At 46.0% G+C, this 25,408-nt stretch overlaps 1 protein-coding gene across 1 annotated transcript in view; it reads left to right on the top strand.

Annotated features, from left to right (window-relative positions):
* Window positions 1-25,408, top strand: part of ASTN2 (astrotactin 2) — a 469,553-nt gene that overhangs the window by 336,623 nt on the left and 107,522 nt on the right. Inside the window, exon 14 of the mRNA XM_078616120.1 lies at window positions 7,990-8,256. Coding sequence (XP_078472246.1) covers window positions 7,990-8,256 — 267 coding nt within the window. The remainder of the gene's footprint in view (window positions 1-7,989; window positions 8,257-25,408) is intronic.

Genomic DNA, 25,408 nt, shown 5'->3' with positions numbered 1-25,408 from the left:
TCCACACAAAACGGGTAATACATCAAAACCCCGTTACCACCTCCAGCCTTCTACGCTCGTTGCAGCATGCGTGGATTTTGCATTCTTTTTTTGTTCACGCGATAACCTGCTTTTGTTTCCGGCCTGTGCCAAAATGTTGGTCTTGTTTTTTGGGGGTTTAGTTTGGACAAGTTTACAGCTCTCCTCCCATTGCAAGAAAATCTCCCGTGGAATTAACAACAATAAGAACAACAACAACAATAAACACAGTGGATAGCGAGACGGTTAAGCGCCCAGCCAGACAACTGGAAGTTGTTAAATCTTTCCTGTAGGCATATCAGTAGGGGAGTGTTCGTTAGGTAATGAATGTGTGTGCATGTTTATAGTTCTTTTTACAGGCGTTTTCTCGTGACATGGCTCATTTCCACCGGGCATTCCCACCGCGAGCGTGCGTTGGTATTTGTGCGCCTGCTACGAAATTGCCGATCGCCAACGGGTTTCCGCGGGTCTCGTCGCGCGTTGCTCAGTGTGGCGTCCGGCGTCCGACGGTTCGCTCGCGGACCTCGGTTCAGTTCACGGAGAAAACTCTCCGAACGGACGGCGAAATGGTGGACGCAGTGGCCGAGTAACACGCCACCTGGAGCCGTAGAGGCACCGCCGTGAAAGCCCCAAGCTGCAGAAACCAAGACGCACCCTCTCCCACTTCATTTTGATCTTTTTGCTCGCCTTGGGCAGGTGAAAATAGCAGAGTTTTAGTTACACGTTAAAATGTGCTTGAAAAAACACATATGTATTTTATGTTTTATCGTATGTAATAAACGATACAATTTAGGGTTAACAATTGAACTATACCGTTTGTTTGCGTTAGTGTTTTGCGCTCGTAAACCCCATTCCAATAAACCACCTGCTGTAAAAAAGATAGTTCTCAAAGCAAGCTGAGCTTGCCTCTATAATTGTATTGCATAAAATCTCACCGAGTGCCTTCCCGCTGATGAGCCCCAGAAGAGCGAAACCAGCCTTGATGTCGTTTGCTTCATAAGTCTGGGAGGCCAGTCGACCGATATACTAAAATATGTTTGCTTTTACGAAGCAAAACGCAATTGAACCAATGGTGACAGCAGTGGCACGAGCAAGCGATTGTAAGAGGAGGGCGTTTGGCCAGCGTTAGAGTCTGGTGCAGCTCCCACGATTTGTTGGTGAAGGTTGCGCCGAGAACGGGTTCACACATCACTCACCGTTAAACGATAAAGTAGTTTTAGTTTTACCCTACTGAGCTGTATAGCGAGCTGGCTTATCACGTGGACATTTATTGTAGCCAAATATAGTAATAGGTTTTTACCCTTTTATCCGGCACCAAAACTGACACCTTTATACAAGGGATCATGTTTGCAATAACCACAACACAAGCAGTCAAAATGCAAACAAAAAGAGACAACTCTGATAATGATATGCACTGTCCTTGAAATTTATTGGTCCACACCCGAGACGGATTTTCTTAGAGCCTAGTCTCCACTGGTGTTGGACCAGATGACGTCAAAAGGCGTACAACTCAAAAACAGCGCAAAGGAGGTCTCATAATGTAGCCAAATACTCTAAGCGCATGTTTCTAAATGTGGAGGGGGGAAACCGGATTACTGGGAAAAATCCACGCGACAACGGGGAGAAAATGCAAACTCCAGGGTTGGGATCGAACCCAGAACCACTTGCATACCAGGTGAGGGAGTTAAACCTCGCCACGTGGCATCCACCATTAATATTTTCCATGTCCAGGGATGAAACTCAGGTTGCCGGATTCACAGTGCTGACCGCTATACCACCAATCCATGCAACGGTATTAAGTCGGCCAAACCTCCTTCCGTCAGCGGTGGCATGAGCCAGCAATTGCAGGGCTGCACCTTTACCAGATTTTTTAAAATACAGAGCAGTCGTTATTTCTTTTATTTCCAATCAAATGATCTGTGCAACTAATGAATTGTTGCTGTGCAATTTACTTGCATGTGCTGAATGTGAGAAAACAATCATAATGTATGTGATAAATAGCACATTCTTGTAAACAAATCCACGTGAAATTTCCTGGCACTGCACTGTGTGGAGGTATTCAATAACAGTCGGTGAAAGGGCTGCTTTGTAGACATGCTGATCACAGCGGTGTGTGCCCCTGACTTTTAAGTTGAGCTAAATGCTAGATACCTGTTAAAGTACTTTGAAACACAACAACATATTTTGCACCCTGCAATGCATTTCATTGTGTTGGTGAAATTGTAATAATTGGGAAATTGTCTTCTGTGTAAAATGCACGAGATTGTAAATGTTGTGGCCTTTATCTTCAGTGAAGAAGATCGCCACATTCTGTGAAAGAATTCTATGCGATAAAACAAACTTAACCAAATATATTTTTCTCCCAAGAAGTCAAAGTGGTGCTACATACAAATTCACGTTTTGTCAGTCATCGTCTCTTGTGAACAGGCCTCAGTCAATGGTGGAATGTGGCTGGTAGGGTTGCCACCTCCGATCTATAAAAAAAATCCTGAGACACTTCATGGGAATACGATCATCTGCATCGACATCGAGAAGATTAGTGCTAGACACCAATGTCTGAAGAGGTGACATGTTATGCAACTGATAAATGTTGGGACTTTTAAGGTCTCTGAGATAGACTGGCTGATGTCTCAGGACAAACAGCTACCTCAACAAGAGGGCGATACTGGGGAAACCAGGACAGGTGGCAGCCTTACTAGTCCCAGGGAAAAGTCCATGCGTAGCACAATCACTGTTGACTTACTACAAATTGGAAATACTTTTATACGCCACAGGATGTTGAAGCGCTGAGTTTGCCTTGCAACCCCAATTAGGATTTGAACTCCCTAACCTTTTGGATTTGTGAGGGCCATGCTCTAAACTCTCTGTCACATGGCCAGATGCCGAGTTATCCATTGGGAAAGTTTAAATGGACATGATTTCACTTTCCCCGTCGTCTCTTATATGGTAGCAATCAAAATCATACTGGGGCATTACTAAGTGCAGTCCAGCCGAGTGTTATTCTCGGAATGATAAATAAGTTCACTAAGGTCAGTCGGCATTCGTTGACCGTGGAACCACTTTGTCTCTCGTGGCTCGACACCATGTGCTGCTAAAGTGTCTTATCACCACATGTAAACTCACATGTGTCCATCTACGTCTATTCGAGACCCAAACATTGCACCTCCTGGCTTTGACACCGGTGCTCTAACCATCAGCCGCATCAGGACATCGACAGGACGATGTGCACATCTCCATCATACACGTGAGGTTAAAGACAAGCCACAAGAGCGCGATTCTGGACATGAAAATGAATGAAAAATTAAAGACAGCCCACAGTGCGATTCTGGTCATCGGTAAACTCCTCTTGCAGAGACAGAACGAGGAACATGTGTATTTTATTTGCACGTATCACACACAAAGTGCTTGACACACAAAGTGCTTGACACAAATTACCCATAATACCTTGCTCATCTTGTCAAGGGGCATAAACCATCACACAAATTACGGTCGTCCTCACCGCGGCTTGTGGCTGGCCCTCGAACAAAGACGGTCACCTCGCCGCGCGCTTTCATACGCGCTCCGATATTATGAAGCCACTGGAGCTATGCACTTTTAAATGCAGATTGTGAAACGAATTTCTTTAGAACTGCTTCTTGTGTTTAGTTTGTTGTTCTTTAATCTTGATTTGAAGCTTTCGTGTCTGCAGGAATCCATACTCTTTGGTTCTTTCAGTAAAGTCACGTAGATAGAAAAATTAAATTAAAATAACAAAAACATTTTCTTGTTCTTCCCCCGCACCTCCGATTAACGCGGTTGGCTACGTCCGGTGCGAAAGAAGTGCAACCTTCATAGATAACATACACAGGTCCAAAGACACAATTCAAACCACTAAGAAGTATATGGGCTTCGGCAGGACTATTTTCTGGAAGGGGTGATTGCTGTCGGTCAAGAAGAATAATGGGAATGGCAGCCAAGGGATGAAATGAATCAGAGAGTACCTCTATCGCGGAGATGGAGCCATGGAATGAGCTCGTGCGCAGGTGCTTAGGTAGATAATGACATCGCAGGAACATGAAGGATGGAGGTGGCTTTGGGAGCCTTTCATCCAGGATTGGATTGATCATGGCTGGTGATCACTTTTGTAACTTTTTAACCATCCCCTGTTGGACATCTGTGAAACATAACTTCATAGCTCATTGGATTTTTCCAGGATGAATAGAGATTTGGATTTGGATCAAGGGAGCAAAACTTTTTGCTCAGAAGATTCAATTTAAAGGGCGAGTCATCTGCATTTTTTGGGAAGTTCAAAATGTTTACTTAGCCTTCTGAGTACTTGGATGTGACTTCGTTGTAAACACGCTGAATAATGCCCCGTGCGTTGCCTCTCGGGGTTCCTATTTATTTTCGCGACATGCTACGAAATGTCCGGCCACTTTCCAACAACAACAGTGGCTTTTCTACGAACACGTGTCCACAGGCACTTTAACAGATTGAAGGCAATTGACATTGGCAACAGCCTTGAATAAAACAGACATCACAGCGTTTGGAAAAGGGGGGTAGAGACATCCCGTTCCCCAGTACCTGACAGGCAGAGTTGTGTTCTGCTCTTGCAGAATTTATGTACCAAGCAGGGTGCCCAAAGCCACGGCTTTGAGTCACAGTTTTCAGAACCTTTTACTGACGCACGGTTCCCCAATTTGCGGTGTTTGCCATTGTATATGCGGCAGCAGATAAAGACGCTTCGATCTCCACGCTTCCATCTGTGGGTGCAATTTGGCTTTTTGCCATTTGGTTATTTACTTATTCAGGTTCTGCGATGAGTGATCCGCTGGGTTGGCACATTGACTCCGAGTTGCGTGGCATTCGTTTGACAAGTTCATATCCCCCCCGCCTCCAATTTGAGATTCCCTTTGCACTGTCGCCTGTACAGACACCTCTGCCGCCGAGCGAGCTCGGCTCGCTTGACATTGATTTGATTGAGCTCGGAGTTGCAGAGCGCGTGCCTCTAACCCGGCGCTTTGGACTCAAGGGTCGGTAAAAAATTGCGCGTGTTTCTTCAAAACTTCCCGAACCTCGCCAGGCTCGCGAGAGGTGGTGGTTTCCAGAAAGGACGGTACGGAAAGAGATCACGCGGGTTTTTGGAGCCTGCGGGCGCGGTCCCTCTGGGCCGTTGTCCCGTCGTAGGTGTGGACTTTCTTCGCGCGTTCTGGTCTTCCCTCCGTGTGCTCTGCTCTTCCCTCCCCACGTAGTTCTCGCCTCTCGTTAGCAAGGAATTAACCAAACTTTCGAGTGCGGGGGGTGAAGGGGTAAAAAGTAAAGATGCAGCCGTGAGTTATTTTGCTCGTGCCACTGCTGCCCAAAAGAGCCTTCCCTTGAGAAGGCGTTTTTTTTTAAATGTATTCTTCCATGCTGGACAGTTTCCACACTGCACACTCTGCTCCACCACACGTGACCTACCAATGAAATCGCTATGGGGTGATCATTCCTTTTGCAAAACCAAACTTTGATCCCAATCCGACACTGGTCATTTCACTGGGTATCTCCGTTCCGCTGTGCTTTGCGGTCGTAGCCCTGGAACAAAGATGTAGTTCCCAACAATTGTTGATCGTGCCTTGTTCCGCTCGCACTGACCTCAAGCCCAACTTTGCAGCCTCTTGTTAATTTGGGTCAGATCGCGTAAATATATAAAAGCGTGGTTAAACCGGCCACCATCCGACGCAGCCAACTAGTAAGGGTTGTCACGTAAACAGAACGTGTCAATTTGTCACTAGTACAGCACACCGGTGTGTTGGAAAGCTAAGTTGTACTAGTAACGAATTGGCACGTTCTGTTTACGTGACAAACCTTACTAATTGGCTGTGTCAGGTTGTGGTGGGTTTAACGACACTTTATATATTTACGCGATCTAACCCCCAAAAAAAAACTGTATTATGGATGTTATGGGTCGCGAAAGCCTACAGCGTGTTAAACTCTTGTTAATTTTTTGCGAATTCTCAATGGTTGTCATGGAGACTGTCGGGGATCAGCACATCCGACACGACTAATGCTTTATCTCGAAGCACCTTCTGCCTCCTGCTCTTCAAGAGCACCCGATGGAACAAAAACAAATACAAATAAACCCTCTTCGACTTGAGAGCGGCTATCGGTAGAAAATAAAAGCTTCCATCAAACTTCACCTTTCCCCTCGACTGTCTCCGCTCGGCCGCCTTTCAACCCGGCTCACTCCCCATGACGTCTTGGATTAAACAAAAATCGCCAGAATCAACGGCACCTACCTCATTGCTTGGAAATGTGTTCGCAAACCGACAAATTTCAAACATCCAAGTGCATTCCTTCGCCCACCGGGGTCTCGCAAGCAAGCTTCTGATGTGCCCATCCGGTTAGCACGGTTTGCCTACGTACTGTGCGAAAGAACTTCAAGTTCAGCCTTCTGGCAAGTGTGCTGCGAGCGTTCCCTGCCCCTTGTCCATAGTTCTGCGTCCTTTCTCGCCGCGGCATAATCACATAGCCGCTTCTAAATTTGTACTTTTATTTTTTTGCCGAGTTTCATATCCCATCGTGTGCGTGCGTCTCTCATGCTGTTTGTGTCTAGAGCGGTTAGCGCGCTTCGTGATGAACCCGACGGCCCGGGTATCTTTTCCCACTCCTGGGCCTCCTCTGGGTCGACTCAGCTTCAAATAAGGACCTGGTGCGGTGTGTAAATGTCACCATTGGGGAGAAAAAAGCGGCCGGGCGTGGTGCTGGCAACAAACCACCTCGTGTGCCGTGCCAGCTTTCATAGGTGCTCGCTAACAGCACTTGCCTCAACAGTCTGTTAAGACTACACGGGGGATCTTTGTTTTTGATGTTCGTCCTGCTTAAAGAGATTTCCCATTCTGCTTTGTATATTTGGCTTTGTTTTTTAACAAATCAGCCATCCATTAAAGAAGGGCACATTGTAAGCAAAACATTCGTCTTTTTTTCAATCTTCAACTTTTGTTTATTCCAATTAATCGCACTGTTTCAAACTATATTGAAAAAATATTTAGCAAATTATTTGATGCTACTGTCGCCGCTTTGGCAGTAGTGCCCAAGCACAATTAACAAAACTCATTAATCAAAAACGTTGCCGTAAATTACGAAAATAAAATATTGGGCGACGTTTTGAGCAGTGGCCCTTTCATGTAGCACAAATATATGGAGGGCCGGATAAATATTTCGGGCATGTCACTGGTTCAACACGCAGATGCCAAAATATAAATGTCACTTGTTTTTTTGTCCTTCCCCCACACCTCTTGATTTGCGCGGTTGGCTATGTACTGTGCGAAAGAAGTTCAACATACATACATTAACACTGCAAAATAACATCGTCGACAATAATGATGATGACGATGACGATGTAGATTATTCTACTGCTGATATTCTGCCACCGATGATGAAGCAGATGATACGAATAGCGATTCAAATATATCTGCTCGCTGTTTCTGCCGCTGTCACTGCTTATGATGATGATGATGACAATGACATCCGAACATGAGAAGCGTGGCTATCAAGAGGAGGGGTCCCTTTTGGTCAATCCTCCTCACTCTGTTGTGAGTAGCAGGTCGATACTAGAATCTCATCGCTTTGCTTCTCGAAGAGTCGCCGTGAGTCGGCTTCCACCACACGCGTGCTGTGTGGGCCTCCCAGTTGCAGACTCCCGCCGCTCTCTGCTTATGAAACGCGGTCGCCTCCTCCTGAACTTCCTCACCCACATGGCTTCCACTCCCATGGCCTTCTTCTGGTCCCCTCTCCTCTGTGTTGAGCTGTAAGTAGCAGCAGGAGCAGCGGTAGAGGTAGTGGTGGCCTGTATCAACTTGGTCGATGGTCTTTATGATTTTGTACACCTGGATTTGAGACCCGATGATGATCATCACGATCACGATGACGACGACTGCTATACCAACGATGACGAAGACCGGGCGTGCGTGTGTCCGCTGCTGCCACCCCCCCCCCCCCCCCTCTACGCAGCTGCGTGGAGGAGTACCGCCTGGGTCTGGACGGGCGCTCGTGCATCCTGACGTCGGAGCCATGCCCCGACGCGCCCGACTGCCCGTCGGACGTGCGCCCCAACCCCAACGAGACGCTCTTCGCCGAGATGCTCCACGGCCACGAGAACTCGTCCGGGAGCCTCGGAGTCGGCAGCCACGGCGGCGACGAGAATCGCACGGATCACCTCGGCAACGGCACCCGCTCGAGCGACATCACCAGGGGACTGATCTTCCGCATGACCTTCCGGTGAGCGTAAACTCGGGGGGGGGGGTTGGGGGCTGGGTGCGCGAGTGGTGTGGGCGATCGTGTTGGCATGTGACAAGAGAGTGTGAGTGTTTGTGTGAGAGAGTGTGTGTGTGTGTGGGGAGCGGTGGGGAAGCGGTTAGCGCGCTGCGCTGCGAACCTGGCGACCCGAGATCGATTCCCGCTCACGGCCAACACCTGTGACGATTATCTGAACCGGTCCTGGGCCTCCCCTCGGTCGACTCAGCCTTAAATGAGTACCTGGTGCGGTGTTTAGTAAACATTGCCACTGGGGAGACAAAGACGGCCTTGCGTGGTTGTGGCCACCCACCCCCCCGTGTGCCGTGCCGGCCTTCATAGGTGCTCGATAACAGCACTTGCCCCTACAGTCTGTTCGTGCTACGCTGGGGGGGGGGGGGGGGGGGGCTTTGTGCTGTATCTGTCGACTCTGCCTCAAATTGAGTCTCGTGTGTAAACATCGCGACGCGAGAGACAAAGGCAGTTGTTGGGCATGGTGCTGGCTGCCCACCTACTTGTGTACCATGCTGGCCTACATAGGTGCTCGCTAACAAAACTTGCCCCAAAAGTCTGTTAAAGGCTCTACGCGGTGGGGGGGGGGGGGGTCTTTGTGTCGGCGATGCAGTGGCTAGCACGTTGCCCTATGAACGTGGCGATCTGACTTCAAATCCCGGGTATAGCTAGCATCAGTGGTGAGTAATATCTGGACCAGGTTCTAAGCCTCCCCGAGATCAGCATGACTCTTTAATGGTGAAGTGTGTAAATGTGCAAATGCAGCCGAATGTGGTGTTGTCCACAGCACACTCTCATATGTCATGAAGGCCCTAATAAGATCTCACTCAAAGCACTTGACCCAAACAGTCAGTTAAATAAGCCTATGAGGAGTGTGGGGGATATGTTTTCCTATGTGTGAGCATGTGTGTGTGTAATGTTTATCTGCCAGTCATTTAAATTCAGTCAGGACATTGAGTCTGTCCCGGGACCACCTACAGAGAGGCTCCGACGCTTCACGTGGCCCCAAGGTGCACCTAGCCTGGCACCAGTACCCTCTTGACGACATTGTCACTTAGTGGCGTGTGGCAGTTTGTTGGTGTTGTTTTTGTGTCGGAAGCTGTGTGGCAGCAGTTCATTAACGCCACTTGTCCCAACAGTCCACAAGGCGAAGCAGTGAATCTGTGTACGTCTGTGCAATATATCAGTGTTGGCATGTGTGAGTCCAGCTGTTTGGGGGGATATTCACACGTGTGGAAGGACACCGCTTATGAAAGAGCCGGACAATCGCCTTCATAGCCATCCTATAACTGAGATGCGTGTTCAGTCTATCCATCAACTATTTACAAAGCACATATATATAAAAGTGTACATGCGGTGTAAGTATGAAGCGTGATATGATAGATAGGCTTTTGTATCTATCTTAGCTCAAAAAAGCGTGAACTGATGCATCATTGGAATCGCATTGGGAGGACAGAAATAGGAACGTGGATTGGAGAACATTCGCCGGTCAATAATTCAAACTGTAAACAAAAGTCAGCTGGCTTGGGCAGGACATGTTGGTGACCAAAGGTCAAAAATAATGGCAGCCAAGGAATGGACACGTGTGTTGGATGGACGACGAGAGGAATATTAACAGCGTGTTGTTCGGAAATATGGAACGAACCGGAAAGAGGGGAAAACCTAACAGAGTAATGGCTTGGCGACGACATAAGAGATCGGTGCGAGAAAGATGCGGCACAAGACAAAGGAAAGTGGAAACAAATGACTAAATGTGCAGTGGACAACCTCTGGGCTATTTGCCCATGGACCATGAGGATGATGATGATGAAGAAGAAATGGAATGTATCCGAGAGGATGTCCGCTGACAGAGACGGTGCGGTGAAATCTGCTTGTGTGCGAGTCCTCGGAGGGTGACTACATCGCAGGTTTGTGGGTTGGCGATGGCTTGGGGAAGCCTTCATCCAGCAGTGGATCAATAAAAGCTGATGATGATGGGATTTGTAGGCCAGGATGATCCATGCAACGAGTTGAAAGGCGAACTCACCTATTAGGAAGCAATTTAATATATATATTTTTGTAAAGACTTCAAAAACACATTTATTTATTTCATTCTTTCATAGGCACATTCAGCCCGTGAAATATAAATGTCCCATAATGCGTCATTAAAGGGGCGTTAAAATTCCGCTATTGCGAGTTTCCCCTCGATTGGAACGCCCTCGCGCGCCTGCTGCCGCCTCTGAGATTGCCGCAATCCGAGGCAATTGTTGTTTCGGTATGTTGTTTTGTTGTTGTTGCACAGCCATCGTCTCTCCGCGCACCCCCCACGCAGAGGGGGGGGGGCTCCAATGAGATAGACACGGGCCTGCGGAACAGCCCGATAACGCAATTTTTTTTTTAATTGTCTTGCTAAGCTGGGGTGGGGTGGGTGCGCGGACTGCGTTAAGATGCCGACACGTGCTTTGAGACGATGAAACTTCGAACAAAAATATCTCCCCCTCCGACTGGATAACGACGGGCTGTGCCTCGTGATTATCCAACACGGGCGCTGGTGGCGGAGACCTCGGCGTATAAAATCGGCACCAAATTCACTTGACGCCCTCGTTACTTGGGGGAGGAGAGAGAGCGAGAGAGAGAGAGAGCGATCGTAATTTTTAGCGGAGGCTTTTTGTCGCAGCGCGTGCAGATTTAACGTCGCGGAGATCTCAACCGCGAGCAGAAGCTGATTGCGCGCGTATCCCATAATCCTCTCTGGCTGTCTTTCTCTGTACATTGTAATGTCTCCCTCTGATGTAAATGCTGCTTTTTGTGCTTGATTTACGCCGTCTAATAACAATGCTCTGGGAGAGAAAAAAAATCTGTCGGAGTGTGTGATTCAACTGACAGAAAATTAAATCCACATTTCACTGAGCAAGGTCACCGTGGGCTCCCTTGGAGTCTGGTATGGGGGGGGGGACTGCAATTCACCCCGAGATGTTTGGCTTTTTCCTCCAAGGCCTCGGACTGGATACAGAGATATATATAAAACATTGCCTCGTGCGTGCATTAGACGGGTGTGAATTTGCCCCTTGCACTGGGACGTACAATATTAAAACTACCTTTACTGCATTCAAATAGTGCATACTTGCAGTGATCGTTATTGGCTGGAATATGACGGAATGACAATTCTGGAACTGCATGGTACATTTCCACCACTCGTGCGTTTATTCGACCAATGATTGTTGTATTTCTTCCGTCGTTTTTGCATAGAACTAGCATCCATTTTAACTTAATGGGTCCTTGCCAAAGATACATCTTGCATTTCACCAAAAACTACTTTCAGAAAGCCTTACTCTGCTGATGAGATAATGTGTGTGTCAAACTCACTCCAGAGCTGTCTCGTGTTGAACCAATGCCGTTGAACAAATGTGTGGCCGATGGGAGGTGTAAAGAGGAATTTATTTTATTTCTTGTTCACAGACAGACATTGAGTTAGTTTGTAATCTGCACTATCCATAACAACCCTCAATGGGTTTTTATTTGATGCATTTGTATAAGAAATTTATTTTATGTGCTACGAAACGTTGCCATTTAGACACTTATTCTAAAACCACAGTCTTTTTGACGGATATGTTGTTGTTGTGTTACAGTGAATACGTAATGCGGCGGTGCCATAATGCATGAGCCCTGGATCAGTGCTGGGATGGGCGACCACCATGCTTAGAACAAGTTATTGCGTGCCGCTGTCAGCAGGCGGAAGTGCGGCAAGAAACCAAACGTTGCACCCCGAACAAATCCTCCCAACGTCTTTGCCGACAGCCTTTACCAACCCGCACACTGAGCGAGTCTGGTCAAATAATGCCCATGACCGGCATGGCACGGGGAAAGGCCTCAATCCAGCAGTGGAACGACGGAGGGCGCTGCACGCGGACATACCATCGTGGCCCGTACGGTCGACACAAGGCGGTGAAATTGCTCGCACGGCCGAGGGAAATGTCGCAGCTCAAGTACGAGACGTGCGTTGGGAATTGTAAGATTGCTCTTTTTTGCGCGTACCCTCTGTGCGAGTATGGCTTTAATAAATCAATCAGCCTTAGCTTTGGCGGGCATTATAATAGCGATATTTTATTTCCGATGGGAAATGGCTTTGGAAGATGGAAAGTCTTGAAATTTGCAGCCGATGGGGGTAATTTTGCATGAGAATCAAACGTTGTGCTCGAAATCCAACTCGGAAGGGGCTGATTTCACGTCGGTGGCAATGCTGTTCTTTGTTTGAGCGGTAGCATTCGCACCAAAGAAGCCACGAACCGTGTAGTTTCACAACTCACAGTTAAAAATAAAAGGGGGAAAGTAATGATTTGGGTGCGATATAGAGATCGGTTTCGCATTTTCTTGCCGTTCGAGGGACCGTCGGGCGGCTTTACCATCCAGTTTGGCCGATCGCGTTAGAGGGCGCCGCGGTGGCGAGACGTGATCTTCCTCGCCTGATATGCAGCAGGTTGTGGGTGCGATCCCGACCCAGACGCCTGTACATTTGGAGTCTGCGTGTAGTCCCCGCGGTTTGCGTGGATTTTTCTCCGGGTCCTCCGGTTTTTCCCCTCCACATTTAGAAACGTGCGTTGAGAGTATTTTGGCTGCGATACATTTCCACGTGATAAGCCACTCCGTTGAGTTATCGTTTTGTGGCGATGTCGCTCCTATACAGCTTCGTGGGTCTTACCTGGAAAAATAAAAAAAAGTTTATTTTAGAGTAATATTGATCACAGGCAGTCTTCGATCTTAATGACAATGTACGGTTGTGCATTGTAGGACAACCTGGCACCCACTTTTATCTCGGTGTGATGCTTTTCAAAAGGGAAGGTTAATCCGTGTTGAAAACTAAGTAAGAGGCAAAGGTGCAGCCCTGCAATCGGTTGCTCATTTCCCTATTGGTGGATGGGCGTTCACGAAAGGGAGCTCCATCTCTGTGGTCGTTACCGGCTACTTTGACTGATATTCCATCACCATTTCTGTCCGTCAGCTGTCATTTTTAAAATCCTTTATATTAAGTTCGCTTGCTTGCTTGCTTGCATGCTTGCGTGCTTGCTTGCTTGCTTACGACCGTGCAAATCTTTCGGTCGTTTTTTAACCCACTTCCCGTGATCCAATCGAGCTGACATTTTCCACACAGACTCGTTGTGCGTGACAATTAATTTTCGTGAAAAAAAAAATTCAAAAATTTTACACTGTTTAGGGAAATTTTTTTAAATATTTAATTACCAATTGCTTAATGCTGGCAGACAATCATCTGACCCATAGGTGGCAGTCATCTCAAGCCAGAGGACGAGAGGACTCTAGCCGCCACGCATATAAAGGATTTAGAGTGAAAAACTTTGTTTTTACGGGTTAATTTATTCTAAGCCATCTTGTGTCCTTTCCAAGCCCAATTACTTTGTTTAACAGTTACAAACATGCCTCTGCTTTGCATGTGGTCCTTGATCCTTGGTTTCCTGTTTCTGTCTCTCGAGTTTAATTTCAAGCGTTCATCTCTCTATGCTTCTTTGCCCACTTTCTGGGTCATACAAATCTTGTCACCTCCGATTAGCATGGTCGGCTATGTATGGTGCGAAATAATTTAAAAGTACATGCATACATACATATCGTGCCTGTTCCATAGCATGTGATAGGCACTGACTGAAAAGTTTCCTCTGCGGAAATATCAGCGTTTCCCTTCATTATATAAACAACAATTATCCAAAAGCGCGACATCCAGCATTCGTTTGACCTTTTCAAAATTTGAATTCAGATGATATCCTAATCAAATGAATGTTTCTATGTATTTCAATCGTGCTGTGTTTTCTCGTTGTGTCCCTCTAACCATTGTTTTATTTTATGTTAACGTCTTACAAGGCACGATATTATAACATACACACGATGTGTACATTTCTAAATTGCGAATAAAAGCGTGACGCATTTGAGCCTAAGCTAAAAAAAACGACTTTACTCATTAGCTATGAGCTAAATGATGAGTATTTTAAACCATCGATTAGAGTGTAATGTATGTTCTGTTTGAAATATATTTAATCTTATTGTGATTTAATAAGCAACATATATTTTTCATCTTTTTGTGCTTATGCAAAACTAATTGTGATTTCTCGTATAATAAAAAAATATTTGAATATTTAAAAATATAAAGGTACAGCCCTGCATTTTTTTGCTTGCATCACTTAGTGGAAGTGTCTCCACTGGAGAAAGCTCGTAGAGAGTACCTTTCGAGGATGATTTGGCCTACTTTTCCACGCTGGCCAGAAGTTTTATAATAGGTTGGTATACCCGCACTTTACCCCACCACACGTGTGCTGTTGATCCACTCGTGGTGTACCCAGTGATACTCCCGATCAAACAACGACGAGGGCGATTCCAGAAATGTGATCATTGTTTCATCTACAAACCTCTGAATTGCAAGTCCAGTGTGCTAACAATTACACCATTGCAGCATTTCCTACAGAAACTAAATTAATACATTTCTTTTTTTTTTATCAGATGTATGTTTTAATAGCAATAAAATTGATGTAAACGAATGCGTTTGGATTTAGCCAGGCTTACTTTTACATGTGCTGGACGTTATAAGTGTTATCCCCCATTCGCGGCGTGATTTAGGGGGCTGCCTCGCAAGCCATCTCTACCAGGCGTGAAACATGAATGTTGCTGCTACTGTCTGTCGCTCACACACACACATTAGCATTCAGGGAGCACGCCTTATTTCATGCCCCTCTTGTTTTCTCACGGGGCTGTGGTTATTTTATAGACGTGGGATTATTTTGTTGCCACATCAGTATTATTAATTGTGCCCCCACAGCGTGAAGCACCTGGGTTCGATACCTGTGTGGAACTTCTATTTTCTCTCCTTGTTTTTTTTTTCCGCGTGGGTTTCCTCCCATAGCTAAAACTACAATCTAATTGTGGTTAGCCAAACAGCCCCGTGCAGGAAGCCTGCTGAAACAGACATCCTCAGATTTTGGCGTGGCTATACTGGGTAAACAAGTCATTCATATTATTTATAGCGCTTACAGCCCATTTATATATTTTTTGGGGTTAGTTTTATTTTTTATTTGAAACCTTTCTTTTCCTCTTTCTCAATTATACACCAACCTCAATGCTACCATTCGCGTACACGTTTAGGCGGGGTTTTGCCAATTGCTAGGGGCTTATCATTGGTCTGATGGCCCAGCGTAGGGCCAATTTCTTTTGTGGACATCAGCAGTGTTGTTTGTATGCTCTTTGAAATGTAATGCAGCAGAGGGGATGCTTTTTATCTCCCTGCACCCAGAGCGCATGCGCAAACAATTAACCTGCCCGGTTACCACGACAACCTCGACTTACAGGCTGACCTTCATGGGGGGTTGTAGGCCTCAGATATGATTATTATCAGACGTTCTGAAATAAAGTGATGTTACAAAAAAAGAAAGTGGTTAAAGGCGCGGTACTGTAATTATATAGTTTAATGCCGTTGGTGGAGGAAAGGCCTCCAAGGATTCTGTTCTATTTTTCTATTTTTTTTTACCAGGTAAGGTCCATTTAGATATTTAGCTGCTTTTTCAGAAGCACCATCGCTACAAATGATTGGTCAATGTAGTGGCTTATCACGTGGAAATCTATAGCAGCCAAACACTCAGAGAAAAATCCACACTACCACCGGGAGAACTTGCAAACTCCAAATATCCAAAAAGCCGTCAGGGTCGGGATCAAACCCACGACCTCTTGCATACCAGGCGAGGGAGTTAACATCTCACGACCGCGGCGTTCACTTTTAGCCTACTCTTCCAATTAGGCCAGATACCTTCGAAGAAGTGGGAGTACCGACACTTCACGCCATCACGTGCGATATGCTGATCGGCTAACTGTGGTGAACCCATTTAGACGAGGGGGGGGGGGTTAATGAACCTTGCCCATCGTCTCAACTGCCGCACCTGGAGATCAAACCGACGACCTCCAGATTGACAATTTGGTCTGCAAACCATTACACTCCGGTAGAATCCTGGTATTTAAATTGTTATTATTACTTATTATCAGAGGTGGGACAAAGTCATTGTTATGCAAGTCCAAGTCGAGTCGCAAGTCATCAAATTCATGACTCGAGTCTGACTCGAGTCCAAGTCACATGACTCGAGTCCACACCTCTGCTTATTATTATATTCTTGGTTCTTTCGGTAAAGTCATGTAGAAGGGAAATAATAAAAATTTAAAACAATACATATTCTCACGACGTTTCGACTGCAACACAAGCAATCATCATCAGGTGTGAAATCCACAGTATTACGTGAACAATGGATTTCACACCTGATGATGATTGCTTGTGTTGCAGTCGAAACGTCGTGAGAATTTTTATTGTTTTATATTTTTATTATTTTATTATTTCCCTTCTACGTGACTTTACCGAAAGAACCAAGAATATGAATCCCTGCAGTCACAAAAGCTTTAAATCAAAATTTACTTATTATTAGTTACAATGTGCTTTCATCTGTGAAATAACATGCTAAACCGAAATTGCCTGTGCACGCTTTTTTAAAAATTAACAAGAACAAGTCCCTTTTCTTGTTCTTGATAGTTCTGCCCATCGGAAGACACAATAAAAGCAGTTTATAATTTGTTTTATTTATTTTGTGTAATTCTGGTGAAACAAACACACTATGCACATACGCCAACAAACGCCCAATGTACAAGAACCGTATCCTCCAGATTATAAAAGCACCGCCACCCGGCTAAGCCACCAAACAGTTTCATTAGTTCGGCTCCTGCGTGGACTGTGTCGTATATTCCCACCGACCAACGCGATTTCCGTAGTTGCGTCAATTCCGTCGTAAAGGCAGAGAGACACTCGGCTGCGACAGAATGATGCGCGGCGGAGGTTTCGAAAAAAACCAACGCGTCCGATTAAACTAGCTCTGCGATGGGTGTTGGTCTGTCCGCTGGGTGTTTTGTTGAGCGTGGCGTTCCGGCGTTCCTCCCCACGTGCTGGGAGCTTCTTCGGGAACTGAATTAAGCAGCTCACGAGCACCGCGCGGCACGACCCGAAAAACACGTCGAGGCAGCTGTACAGCACAATCGCGAAAACCTACGCAAGTGGTTACCGGTACACTATTTTGTTGCTCGAAGTCCAGATGATGTAGTTATATGCTGAATCCATGTAAGTGGTTCTAAAGAGCCCAGGAAAGCAAATTTGTACATATCTAGTGGCACAACAAATCTCCCGCAGCCTTGTGTTTATTAATTTACGGGATTTTCCTTTTTTTTTTACTTTCTTCAGCATCCAGCGTGGGGCATAACTTTTTAATGTGCGTATTTGAGTTTGCGTTCATGCACTAGCATCACAGGAATGAATAAATTATAGAACTAAGCTCTACTCGGCTGTTGGCGTTACCAGACATACAGCGCTGCATCCCATGATAGAAATACTTAAAGGTTGCTGGGAAAGGCAGAGCAGCTATTACATGTAAATTATTTTCATGAATGTAACAAAGAAAAAATAATCTGGGGCAATCCACACTTTCTTCGTATGCTTTGCTCAACGCCTGATGGTTTAAACATGAATTTGAGGCCGATTGGAGCTGCACTTTGGCCAACCAGCCAACACGCCCCTCTGTGACTTGTCCCGATATTCGGAGATAATATTCATTTGGAATTTGTGAGCACCATAAAATCTCCGCTTAATGAGTCCAGATGTCAAATGTAAACACGCAGCCCTGCCATTGCACGGTTTATGTCACTGCTCATGGAAGGTCCTCCGCTGTAAGGAGCAATATTGCTTTGCATTTTTGTTTTCAAAATGAATTGAGTGCAGAGATGAGATATGGGCACTCAATGTACTGCTACAGCGTGATACTGCATCTAAGCTGGACCCAAAGAGTGACCAACGTAGAAGTAGGAAAATGGTTGCACATCGAAGAAGAACCTGATGATGCAGGCAGTGATGAGAAGGAAACTGGCACTAGAACAACAACAGGAACATTAAAAGTGTGTTGTTTGGAGAAATGGAAGGAACCGGGAAGAGAGGAAGACCTAACAGAGAATGGCTTGATGACGACGACGATGAGGACGACATCAGAGATTGTTGCCAGAAAGATGCGGCCACGACTTGAGCACATGGGCACAAGACGGAGAGGACAGTGGAAAAACAAATGACGAAATGTGCAGTGGACACCTGCTGGGGGCTATGTGCTCATGGATCGTGATGATGATGATGTTGAGTTAAGATCATTGAGATTAATTGTTACAATTTGGCGAATTTTGACTGTGACGCCAGCACACATGGCCCTCTCTTTTTCGAATACACCGCGGGATATTTCACGTCCACTGCGAAGCAGACGGCACGTACGTACGTATGTTGAGCTTATTTCGCCCCGTACGTAGCCTGCCGTGCTAATCGGAGCTGTGGGAGAAGGGCAACAAACTAAATGCAAAAAAGCTGTTTCTAAAGAAATGGCTATTCAATCTAGATGATTTAAAAGCGCATCGCTCCAGTGGCTTCCGAATATCGGAAGGGAGAGCATTCCAGATGGCCGCAGATGCGCATCTGAAATCGTGTGATGCAGTGACCGTCTTTGTTCGGTCGCTTGCCAAAATGCGCTGCGAAGATGACCGGAATTCGCGTGATGGTTTTTGCTCCTTGACTAGATGAGTAAGGTAGGCACGAGAGCGTCGAGCGGTGTTCGGGGAGAGAGAGCGGGCAGGGCGAGAGAATAACCGCGCGGTCTTCACGGTGCACGTGGGATGCCGTGCTGATGGGACGCCAGCCAACCCCACCGCTGGCACTCTTTTGAGGTGCCGCGGTCATGTGACCGCTTCTGAGAGAGGCCGGCAATGAGGAACGTCAGCTGTTTTCTCGTGTCTATGGTTAGTGCGGGTCATGAAGGTGCCGGTATGAGTGGCAGCCAATGGAAGGAACGCATCTGCAAGGATGCCCACCAGGGATTGGTGGTGAGGTAATCGGCTCTTCCGTGGGCACTTAGTTCTATTGTTGTTGCATTGCAGGATCATAGGAGCTGGAGGTGGCTTTGGGAGGCCTTCATCCAGAAGTGGATTAATCGTGGCTGATGATTATGATGAGAGAATTCCACTATCATTTGGTCCGTGTTCATAGCTGACTTGGTTGATTTGTAGGCCCACATTGTTGTATAATACTAGCTTTTAGGAATCTTGATCATTTGTAAAATGCATCACAGATATGACAGAGTAGCCGGTTCTTATTTAGAAGATCGTTATTGTATGGCTTGGCCACGTTGTGTCCTATTCACGTGTATTATTTCTATTTCCATGTTACCAGAATATGGGCTTGAAACAGTCAAATAGTCAAAGTGATTCTTAGCTCAAATATTTAGAGCCTTGACCGATTGCTGGAAATCCAATGTCCCTATGCTGGGGATGAGTATCCATAAGACGACCACTGTTGGCTTCCCCACAAAGTGGTCGTCATTTCATAGAACCCAGACAGATGGGGTGAGTCATCCCCCAACCATGAGTTGAACTCTCAACCCTCCAATTGCGAGGCGCTCGCTCTACCGCTGAGCCCCTTGGCTGGAAACCTAATCCATTGGCAAAAAAAAAACATTGGTGAATCATCCCTTTTTCATATTTTCTATGTATATTTTATTTAAAAAATATAAAGCAAGAATACATGTAAAAGATTAGACCTTTCATGATTTTCAAAGGTTGCGCCAAAAGTGGTTATCCCAAGCTCAATATAAGATTTAATACATGAACATTATAAACCATTTTGAAGCAAAGCTTTAATTTCTTGCACAAAGATTATTGCTATCAAACCGTTTTTAAGCCTTTCCAGCATTCCAAGGTCATTTCTGTGATTGATTGCGTTTTATAGCACCCACGGAGTGCATTGTCCTATCCTGTGCATTAAATGAACATCTATTCCAATTGGCTGTAATTGTATTTGTTTGCAACTGGGATCTTGCACTGCTCATGTATTCTGGCAACACGCTGTGCTTGTGATGTAACTGTGGTTTAAAAAAAATGTATAACGACCAGGCGATCAGCGTGCATATCCACGAGAATTACACTCGCCGAAGGTGAATGGGTGGTTCGGAGGTCATCGGCGCAGAGTTGAGGTCCTGGTTTAGAATCCAGACAGCTGCCTGTGATTAACCAAGTCCTTGAGTCTACTGAGTTTGATGGTCTGGGGATGGTCCCCAATAACAGCAAAAACAAACTAAATTCCATCACTGAATTTGGCTTGAATTTAGCTCTGATAATAAAAAAGATAGGTTTGATGAACGTGACGTTTTTTTTACGTAGAGTGGGTAGGAAAGTCCTCCCGTCTTACTCTGTGTGAACCAGAGGTCACTTGAAGGGATCCGAGGAAGCTCTGTGATATCCACTTCCGTGGGCTCCTCTCCTCCACTGCTTTGCGAGGGATCCGAATGTATACTTTATTTCTCGGGATGTGACGTCGATAGCACTCATTGGGTAAAATTGACGGTAACATTTTAATTTTGAAAAAAATATCATACTTTTATAGCGGCTATTTTTTTCTTCTTCTACCGTGTCAAAAAAAAGAGGGTTTGGAATGGCAGAGCAGTGATTAACGCAATGAGCTATGAGCCTGGCGACCTGCGCTTGAATACCGCCCACCGCTAACACCAGTGGCGAGGGAGATCTGAATCGAACCTGGACCACCCTTTGAAGGATGGTCAAACAGCCCCCATGACCAACACATTCATAAAGCAAGTAGATTGTCAATGTCCTGTAATGATGGCCTTCATTCAGATGAAGCTGTCATGATTTGTTTAGCGACCTTGCACATAGTTACACTGGTCACCGTTTATATTTGAGGTAGTAACGGGGCCCAGCGGCCTTTGCGTTCACCGCTAGTTGCAGAGGTTCGTGGTTAGACCCCATGCGGCTGCCTCGGTTATTACTGACTGTGTACGGTGTAATAACCATAAAATGTGCGCCTTCTGCTTCACTGGGGACATTATTGGTCCCGTGACATCATTCAAAAATGAGTAGGCCGTTGTGTGCTGGTGTCATGGTTCAAATATTTGACAAATTTCAAAAATAAAATGAATGCCAATAACCCAACAGGGATTACACGAAGCAATAAACACCTTTTACTGGCAGACTAATGCCGGAATGTAGGCCAGGTGCTAAATCACCGTGTGCCCACGGGGGCCGCTGCCACTGGGGGTGCCCGACGAATTGTGTTGATATGTAACGATGCAAGTCACTTGTCACGTGTTAAGCTCCCTGAGAAAGCAACTGCCGTAAAACACGCCGTATCAACAAATGTGCCGTTATCATCCTCGTTATTAAAAAAAATGTAGGTAATGGAATAGAAGATGCGAAGATAATATTCGCCCACGTATACTGACGTACATTCTTTTACCCGCAAGACTGTAATTCAAAAAACGCTGCTTCAAAACCGCTTGTGTACACGATTGAACCGTTGATAAATCCCCAGGTTAAAAGTGTCCCGGGCGCCTCTCAATATCGCGCAGGACAACCGCGTGGCGGCAGTGCGATTCGAGCGCCGGTCAGCCAATTGCCTCGGTGGATTTTTGGCCGGATCTGCCGGGATATTTATTTGTGCAGACTTTGCAAAGATTGCAGCAGCTGTGGCTGAGCCACGACAGCTGCGAGTGTGCAGATGGGGCCAAAGTCATTCATATCGCCACTGCAATCCCCCCCCTGTGTTGGTGTCCTTCTTTATGTTTGCTGGCTCAGAGGGCGGGCGGACATAGCCGTATAGAAAGCACTCGGATCCACACACACACACATACACAAAGACAAAGATCCGCCCGTATAGCCTATAACAAACTGTTGGGGCAAGCGCTGTTAGCGAGCACCTATGAAGACCAGCACGGCATACGAAGGGGGTGTGTGGCCAGCACCACGGCCGGCCGCCTCAGTGGTGATGTTTAAACACTGCACCAGATACTAATTTGAAGCTGAGTAGACCTAGGGGAGGCCCAAGACCGGATCAGATAATCGTCACAAGGGACATATACAGACAGAATCTGTGTCGCTCACCCCAACTTGGCCCCAAACTGCACAGCCAGGAGCTGTCCAAATCTCAGCGGTGCTAAACTGTTACAAACATCATTATCGCTGTTTAATTGTTGCATTAATAAAAATAAAATATATATTAAAAAAATACACCATGATCAGGCAGTTTCCAATGCTAATAAATCTATACTGCAGAAATTAATGAAGTTATCAAAATTGCATTTGTTTTTATTATCACACAAAGTAAACATTTAGTACATATCCATTTCCCATAGATAATGCATTTTTCGAAATTAACAGTTGCATGAGTTTTGTTCATATGATGCTCTATCCACAGCATTCCAAGTGGGAATATTTATTGCACGTTTGTGTTCGTAATAAGTGAGTAAGGTGATTGAAGCGGTGGCAATGCACTATGAACCTGGCGACCTGAGTTCAATTCCCATCCCTCACTAACATCACTGGCGACGAGTGATAACTGAATCGGTTCTGGGTGGCCATCTCCCTGCCCCCTCTGCTCGCCCCCACCACTTCCTTCAACCAACCAGCGTGGTGAAGTATGGTCAAACAACCCCCATGGCACAGCATCGAGGCGCCTTCATCGAGCAATGGTTTGACAAAGGAGCTGAAGATTGCGATTTTTTTTTTTGACAGTCGGTTTGGTACAGAAACCTGCATTATATTTACTGAATGAGGGTAAAAGGAAGATTTGTCGACCTGTTGTTGCACAGAACAGGCGTACATTCTTGCTGAGAGGCAGAAGTGAGAACTTAGATGTAAACAATGTGTACCTATATTCTTGGTTCTTTCGGTAAAGTCACGTAGAAGGGAAACAATGAAATAATAAAAATAATATGTATATAAAACAATAACATTCTCACGACGTTTCGACTGCAACACAAGCAATCATCATCAGGTGTGAAAAACACGGGGACATATATGCTGTGAAATTTTCTTGCTGTGTTTTTCACACCTGATGATGATTGATTGTGTTGCAGTCGAAACGTCGTGAGAATTTTATTGTTATATATATATTTTTTTTATTGTTTCCCTTCTAAGTGACTTTACCGAAAGAACCAAGAATATTAATCCCTGAGAGTCACGAAAGCTTTCAATCAAAATGTGTACCGGATTTTCTGAGATGGGCTATGACAGCCTATTGAGATTTGCTTTGCAAAAGCATAAGATTTCCGTTCTTAACCATTGCAGTTCAGTCTTGCCATCCTGATACGTTATTGGGGAAGTTAGGGTTCAGTATTGTGTTGCTGCACAAGAAAGTTTTAATTTTTACGATCGGTAAACATTCGCAGTACAAACAACAGAGCAGAGAAACACATCCAAGTAACTTTTCTTTGGCACAATGAGCAAACAAATGTGCTGTTCGTCGGCCATCTAAAATACGACAAATGCTGTGTGAATGTGTAATTGGAAACATTTTGCACAATCATACCAATATTTTAATTCACAGTAATTTCATACAGATGTCTGTTGAAAACTCCATTAAGGAAGGCATAGTTTGTACCAGTAATGGGCTCCTCCATTGGCATTAGCGTTACACTCTATGGGAAGCAATTTATTTGATTTGCTGGTGATGTCATTCATATATTACGTAAGTGATTTTTAGCACGGGACTTGAAGCAATTTAGAATTTAAGCTGAGCCTGGCCTGTGAGTGAAACCAATGGGCGCTCTTGGCCATAATTCTTCAGAGCCCAAATTTAAACCCGTTGTTGACTGAACTTTTTTCATTATAAAAGTGGACCGAATTACACATTTTCCAAATTGAAGCCTTTCTAAAACACTAGGATGTATATTACTGTCAGTCTTGTCTCTGTTGGTCATCTTGTCAAATGGCACATCAGGGGCTCAAACCTGACCTTCTGCACATTTCAGGTCATCGAACACCGGCTTCAGTTCTGCCTCTTGTATGTATGTGTAGTGTCAACGATTCAGAGACAGAGTTTCTAGGAGGCACTTTCTTCATTAACAACTTTCACGGTCTCGTCCGCACACTCTCCACAGTAGCTCAGCCTCGCCTGTATGCAACACTAGCCGTCTAACACTGACGGCGCTGACCGAGATAGCCAACTACTCTCCTTCGTAGCGCAATGTCTAGCGGAGACGTTTAGCGACGACGGCGACGAGACGACAGCGACGACGAGACGAGTCCACTCCCAGAACCGGCAGCCTCGAGCTCCCCGCTCTCGGCTCCTTTTATGCTCCCAGCGCGGCCTGGCTCCGCCCTGACCGCGCCTCCCTTCTCGAACCCGCTAGCAGGTTCCAGGGGCCTCCAGATGGGGTCCTCCGTGACCCTCACCGGCGTGTGTACTATCTGTCCACCACACTACATATGCATCTTGAATTTCTTTCACACCATACGTAGCCAACCGTGCCAATCGGAGGTGCGGGAAACCTGGCCTCTTTCTCAACAACCGTGTCTTCCGAAACCTCCGAATTAGCATGGTTGGCTTTCGTACGGTGCCAAAGAAATTCAACACGCATGCACACATACAGCTCGCTCTCACCTGTGAGAGAGAGTGCCCAATGCACAGCTCATCGCCTTCATTTGCTCATTCACATTCGGTTACCCCGACTTCTCAAGCTGCTCTCGCGTTTCCACAATCACGTGCGGTCACGATCTCGCTCGCCCATCCGTGCACGCTACGGTCGCAGTCATTTCCTGGCGAATGCTGAAATGCTTCATCTAATATCGCCGAATCCGGGAGCCAGGGAAAGTACACAGCGCATGGCAGGGTCGCCCACTGTGTACTTACAGTGGGGGGTTTTCATAGGCGGTGGTCTGGAGCACCGTAGATTGCCAGTGTGTGTCCGCGTGTCCAAGCCCGAGCGAAATGGGGGACCCAATTCTGTTGTGGTTGCAACTGACCTCTGCTATTTTTTTATTCACATTCGCTCACGACACGAAATGGATAAAATGTTAGAGGCAGTCATTTTCTTCGGCAAAGAACATCGCTGCACCATTTGCACGTTTTGCCAGTCGCTATTTCTACGCAATTAGTGAGCAGCGTTTCGGTCACTGATAGGAAATGGCCGGGGTTGTGGCGGGGGGTGGGGGGCGGTAGTTGGGGGTTAAATCATGACGCTTTCAGAAATCGCAGCCCAAGCGTGACTCTCCTCAAAGTCAACGATAACATGAGGCTCAAATTCAT

This window comes from Lampetra planeri, chromosome 49 (assembly GCF_965212315.1).
Source record: "Lampetra planeri chromosome 49, kcLamPlan1.2.h2, whole genome shotgun sequence".
Taxonomy (NCBI): Eukaryota; Metazoa; Chordata; class Hyperoartia; order Petromyzontiformes; family Petromyzontidae; genus Lampetra; species Lampetra planeri.
The sequence above is the reverse complement of the archived record's forward strand: the minus strand, read 5'-3'. Positions and strand labels throughout refer to the sequence as shown.